The following is a 6,424-nucleotide window of genomic DNA, read 5'->3' as shown; positions in this document are numbered from 1 at the left end:
GACCGCCCAGCTTCTGCCCCGATCTCTGGAGTCACTCACTCTGGGGGAAGCCAGCCAGTGTTGGCCGGACTCCCAAACCATCCTATGAAGACAAACTGAGGCATCTCACCAACAAATGCACACACCCTCTTGACCCAGCAGTTCCACGACCAGGCACGTTTCTTACTGATGTATTTGCTCATGTGGCCAAAACCTCAAACTCGAGTATCTCAGAATAGGTTAAATGTGCCTTAGTCCACTCATAGTGTGGGATATGATGGGGAGAGTAAAAAGGTTGAAAAAGATCTGCACATCTGATACTGAGAAAGCCCTAAGTGTGTTATGCAAGAAAAGCAAAAGCCAGACAGTATGATTGTGTGTGTGTGTTTAAAGGATATACACACAGACGTATCTCCAGAGAGAGCAGGAACAATTTCTGAAAGGCTTACAAGAGACTCTTAGCAGTGTTTGCCTCTGGGGAGGGCTCTGGGCTGGGCATAGGCACTTATGTTTCACTCGACCGGTACATTCTTTTGTACCTTTTGAATGTTTTACCTTGAGCATGAATTTATTTTCAATAAAATTGTTGAATAATTTACACAGCCATAGCTCTGCCCTCAACAGGCACCACGAGGACCCCTTCGCGCATAGATGGCTCAGGGGGCCCCTTAGTGAGCCCTGAAAAGCCCCTCCTTCCACCATCACCTTATTTGCTTGCCCTTGACCCAGAGACAGGCCTTGATTAAAATCTGATCAAACACTCTGGGTTGAAAAGCCTCCTCCGGCTCCCCAAGGGAAAAGCCCAGTCCTCATGCAGCCCCATCTCTGGTCCCCACCTCCCTAGATCCACACATGACACTGCTCACTGCTCCCCACAATCTTCGCTCTCTTTCTGGCTTTCACTCTAGAGTCTTTGCCTTCAGTTGTTTTAATTTCTTTTTGTAATTTTTCAAGTTTAATGTTTATTTTTGAGAGAGAGAAAGAGCACAGGCGGGAGAGGGGCAGAGAAAGAGGGAAATGCAGGATCTGAAGCAGGCACCAGGCTCTGAGCCGTCAGCACAGAGCTGGACATGGAGTTCAAACCCACGAACTGTGAGATCATGACCTGAGCTGAAGTCAGACGCTTAACTGACTGAGCCACCCAGGTGCCCCTAATTTTTTAAATTAATATTTTTAACTTATTTTTGAGAGAGAGAGAGAGAGAGAGAGAGAGAGAGAGAGAGAGAGAGAGAGAGAGAGAATGAGCGGGGGAGGGGCAGAGAGAGAGGGAGACACAGAATCCAAAGCAGGCTCCAGGCTCTGAGCTGTCGCCACAGAATCACATGGGGCTTGAACACATGGACCATGAGATCCGGACCTGAGCTGAAATCAGACACTCAATGGACTGAGCCACCCAGGTGCCCCAAGGACAATGGTTCTTATCTCATACTTCCAGGGTTCCTCATAAACTGTGTGACCTTGAGCTAGTTGCTTCACCTCTCTGTGCTTTGGTGCCCTTATCTGTAAAAGGGAAATAATAGAAGGATCAGTTTCACAGGGTTAGTCTGTGAAGCAGACAGTTTAGCTTATATAAAGTGCTAAAACACAGCCTGGCAAGTGGTAAATGATACGTATTGGGTATTACTACAATTTCAAGGTCTATAAGATCTCAGGAGAGGAAAATTTCTTAGAGTAAGATCTCGAAACACTACTGAATATGATATAAGCAGAGGGAAAGCCTAGGCAGTAGGGTGGAGACACGGAGGGTGAGTGGAATATGAATGCACAGTGGAGTTTCTCTCTGTCAGTACTAGCTTCTCCCCTCCGACAGCCCTGCGGGTCTCGTGCAGAGGGTCATAAGCATAGCATAAAGATGAGGCTCAGTGAGGTCTCCCAGATGTCACCTTCATAATCTACACCACATCACTTACCTGATACGTTTCTCTAAATCAACTCCCTTTTTGTAAACTACATTTCTTAAAAGGAAACTGTAAACCACATTTGTGAATGAAAAAAAAATGCAATTACAAGGCATCTCCAACCTAAATATAATGAAAGCAAAACAGTGTTACTAAATTCTAGCTAGCTAACGTCTGACTCTGAGGTCTGTTCTCTGTGGCCGGGACAGATTATTAGCAAATGGTACCGAAATTAATGACACGCTGGCACTGAACTGAAACTTTCTCTTTTGGATTGTTGGCGGGACTGAGAAAACAAGAAGATAATTCTCTCCTTTTGCTAGCGTGCTGTACCCCCTGAGCCACTAAGGACATTGTTAGAGGGAAAAATATCCCGCATGCTCCGGAGGTTACGTGTCAAATGGCTAGGTGCAGGGCCAATTTTTTCTTTTTCTTCAGAGAGGCAGATTTTCAGAGAGGGATGGGACCTCCTCCCAGGCTCCTCCTCTGCCACCGGGGTGGGCACTGTTCCCCACTTGTGCTGAGTCACTGTACCTGGGCAGGAGGCGGTTTCTGGGGAAGTCCTTTTGTCCCTCTCCACCCCGTTCACCTGGTCGGGCTTGGCGCCCTGAGCTGATGATCAATAAAGGATTAGACATAAAAACAAACTAAACCTGCTTGTCCTTAAATAATGTTTTTTTCAAGGGAAACGTCCAGCCCTGAAATAAACCAGGTTTCAAGTAAGAATTTGAATTAGGTCTGACAACATAATCCGGAGTGCAGGATTTGCCTTCGGGCTACGGGTTTTTTTTCCTGCCAACTCCACTAATGAAAGAGAGAAAACTGAGGAGGAAAAGGGATCCTTATTTTTGGGCCAGGGAAATAGTGTTAGCCATTAACCTTTTCTGAAGTGATTGGAACATGGAAATGAGAACGCACCTCTTCCTCCCTCTGTCCCTTCTCTCCTTCCTTGTCTTTCCACTTCCTCTCCACTCCATTTCATATATTCTGAAGGATTTATGATGTATCAGGACAGCATTTCCCAGCTTGGTTCCTTTGAATACCAGCTTCTCCATTTCTGCCTAATCTACAACCAGCTTCTACTGGTAGTTTCTTATTTTATTTTATTTCTTTTATTTTATTATTTAATTTAATTTAATTTATTTTATTTTTGAGACATAGAGAGAGACAGAGCATGAGTGAGGGAGGGGCAGAAAGATGGAGACACAGAATCCGAAGCAGGCTCCTCAGGCTCTGAGCTGTCAGCACAGAGCCCAACACGGGGCTCAAACCCACCACCTCTGAGATCATGACCTGAGTTGAAGTCAGGTGCTTAACCGACTGAGCCACTCAGGCAACCCTACTTCATTTTTTAAAAAAGATGTGGGGCACCTGGGTGTCTCAGTCCGTTGAGCGTCCCACCTCAGCTCAGCTCATGATCTCACAGTTCCTGAATTCAAGTCTAGTGCTACCTGCTGTCAGCGCAGAGCCTGCTTCAGATCTTCTGTCCACCGCCTTTCTCCCTCCCTGCCATCTTGGCGGCTGCTTTTGGTTGGGTCCGTCCCGCACCTAAGGCAGGAAGATGGTGGCCGCAAAGAAGATGAAAAAGTCGCTGGAGTCCATCAACTCTAGGCTCCAACTCGTTATGAAAAGTGGAAAGTACGTGCTGGGGTACAAGCAGACTCTGAAAATGATCAGACGTGGCAAAGCGAAACTGGTCATCCTCGCCAACAACTGTCCAGCCTTGAGGAAATCCGAAATAGAATACTACGCCATGTTGGCCAAAACCCGTGTCCATCACTACAGTGGCAGTAATACTGAATTGGGCACAGCTTGTGGGAAATACTACAGAGTGTGCACACTGGCTATCATTGATCCAGGTGATTCTGATATCATTCGAAGCATGCCAGAACAGACTGGTGAAAAGTGAATCACAATTTTTCTTTAATAAAACTGGCCAGAGCTTGTTTTAAAAACTGTAAAAAAAAAAAAAAAAAGATCTTCTGTCCACCTCCCTGCCTCTTTGCCCCTTCCCCACTCATGCTCTTTCTCTCTCAAAAAATTACAAAGAAAGCACTTAAAATATAATTCCCATTGTTTTACTTGTATAGAATTGGCCCCATCCTAAAACAATGAAATTCATTAAATCAAATTCCATCTAGTTACGACCCAAACTGAGAACTACCAGGCACCTAAAGGTACCCCACTGACCATGCTTGGTGGGAACTTCAAGGTTTGCCAGGGAGGGGCCTGCAGAGAAGGCCCTCCATTAACACTGCTGGCTGATCACTGTCCATGATACCCATAGCTTTCCGCAGTGTCACTCAGACTTTAGCTCCTGGACACATTAAAATATTCCTGGGCTAGGGGTGCCTGCCTGGCTTAGTCGGTGGAACATGCGACTCTTGACCTCTGGGCTGTGAGTTCAAGCCCCAGGTTGGGGGGAGAGGGTAAAAATAAAATCTAAGGGTGCCTGGGTGGCTCAATCTGTTAAGTGTCCTACTCTTGATTTTGGCTCAGGCCATGATCTCATGGTTCATGAGATGGAGCCCCGTGTGGGGCTCAGTGCTAATTCAGAGCCTGCTTAGGATTCTCTCTCTCTGCCCTTCCCCTGCTCATGTGTGCTCTCTCTCAAAATAAACATTTAAAAATAAAATAAAATCTTTTTTTTTTTTTTTTCTCCATGTCCTCCCATTCACAATCCAGACCAGGCAAAGCACTTGGGCTGGGGTGTATATGGGTGGATTTACTCTGCCTCCTCTTTCTGTACAGTCAGTGTAAGAACACAGCCTGTGGTAAGCATCAGGAGGCTTAAAATAAAATCTTAAAAAAAAATTTCCAGGCCATATTTCCAGAGATTCTCTGACTCAGCTGGTCTGAGGATGGGAACTCGGAGTCTGTGTTTCTTTCTTTTTTTTTTTTTTTTAGTTTATTTATTTATGTTGAGAGAGCGAGACAGAGAGCATGAGGGGGAGTGGCAGAGAGAGGGACAGAGAGAATCCCTAGCAGGCTCTGTGCTGTCAGCTCGGAACCCAACATGGAACTCAAATTCACAAATGGTGACACCCAACCAACCGAGCCACCCAGGCGCCCCTGGGAGTCTGCATTGCTAACAAGCCACCCCAGGTGATGTCAATACTGCTGGTCTGAGGACCACAAGTTAGTAGATCTTGGGCCATGGGACATCAAAATCACTTGTAGGTGCTTCTTAAGATGCAGATACCTGGGGACACCTGAGTGGCTCAGACAGTTAAGTGTCCAACTTCTGCTCAGGTCATGATCTCGTGGTTCGTGAGTTCGAGCCCCGCATCAGGCACTCCGCTGTCCGTGCAGAGCCTGCTTCAGGTCCTCTATCCCCCTTGCTCTCGCTCTCAAAAAAAAAAATTTTTTTTTAAAAAGATGCAGATACCTGGGCACTATCTATCAAACATTCTGATTCCTCAGGTGGGTGGGTCCCTGCGACCTGCCTTGTCAACCAGCTATGGAACCCCCGGAGACCACCTCTAAGAAACTGCTTGGACCTCCATTAGCACCTGGAACTTGGGGGGTGAGGTGGCCCACCTTCAAGACCAGTCTCTAAGTTAGGGACATTGTGTTCTGTTGCCTGGGCCCTAAACCTTAGCGCATCCTAAAACTCTGGCTCCCTCCTACCCCATTCAGAGCCTCAGCAAATTCCACTGGGTCTCCCTTCAAAACATATTCATATTTCTTTGAAAGACTCCAGTACATGGACGTGGGGTGGAAGAGCAAATGACACAAGACCCGTGTTGGGAATTGAGAATCTGGGAGTCCCCTACAACTGTTATGTAGATTTGAGGTTTTCCATAATAAAAATTTTTGCCTTTAAGTCTTTAATCAAAAATTCATTTCTGCGGGGCACCTAGGGTGGCTCAGGCGGTTAAGTGGTTACGCATCTGACTCTTGACTTGGGCTCAGGTTATGATCTCATGGTCTGTGAGTTGGAGTGCCAGCCCAGCATCAGGCTGTGTGCGGACAGTGCAGAGCCTGCTTGGCATTCTCTCTCTCTCCCCCTCACTCTCTCCCTCTCTGCCCCTTCCACAACTCTCTCTCAAAATCAACCAATAATCAATCAATCAATCAATTTCTGGGAATTTATCTTAATGAAGACTTTACATACATGAAAAAATGTGTAAGCAAAAATATTATTCAAACAATAATAGTCAAAAGTTGGGACCATACTAAGTTCTCCTAATAGGACATTAAATTATGGGATACCTCTCAATGGAATACTGTCATTAAAAACGTTTATTCAGGATGTGTACCAGCATGGAAAATGTGATATACTATTAAGTGAAAAACAAAACATGAAATTGTATATACTGCATTATTAAAATATACAAAGACTCCTTTAAAAAAGATTGAAATTTAATGGGGCACCTGGCTGGCTCAGTCAGTAGAGTGTGCGACTCTTGATCTCAGGGCTGTAAGTTTGAGCCCCGCATTGGGTGTAGAGATGACTTAAAAATAAAACCTTAAAAAAATAAAAAAAGATCGAGATTAAAAAAATAATTTCATATATCCAGTAATCTGCCACTTCCCACAACCTC

General features: G+C 45.4%; 1 protein-coding gene and 1 non-coding gene across 2 annotated transcripts; one reads left to right on the top strand and one right to left on the bottom strand.

The window, feature by feature from the left end:
• The first annotated feature begins 3,376 nt into the window (after positions 1 to 3,376).
• On the top strand, positions 3,377 to 3,824 carry LOC115274713 (60S ribosomal protein L30-like). The gene has a single exon (XM_029918145.1). The coding sequence runs from the start codon at positions 3,439 to 3,441 to the stop codon at positions 3,784 to 3,786; it is 348 nt and encodes a 115-aa protein (XP_029774005.1). The 5' UTR covers positions 3,377 to 3,438; the 3' UTR covers positions 3,787 to 3,824.
• A 713-nt stretch (positions 3,825 to 4,537) lies between these two features.
• Positions 4,538 to 4,668, bottom strand: LOC115275595. The gene has a single exon (XR_003901656.1). It is a non-coding gene; the product is annotated as a small nucleolar RNA SNORA51 (small nucleolar RNA).
• Positions 4,669 to 6,424: the final 1,756 nt, after the last annotated feature.

Source organism: Suricata suricatta, chromosome 12 (assembly GCF_006229205.1).
Source record: "Suricata suricatta isolate VVHF042 chromosome 12, meerkat_22Aug2017_6uvM2_HiC, whole genome shotgun sequence".
In the NCBI taxonomy this organism is placed as follows: domain Eukaryota; kingdom Metazoa; phylum Chordata; class Mammalia; order Carnivora; family Herpestidae; genus Suricata; species Suricata suricatta.
The sequence above is the reverse complement of the archived record's forward strand: the minus strand, read 5'-3'. Positions and strand labels throughout refer to the sequence as shown.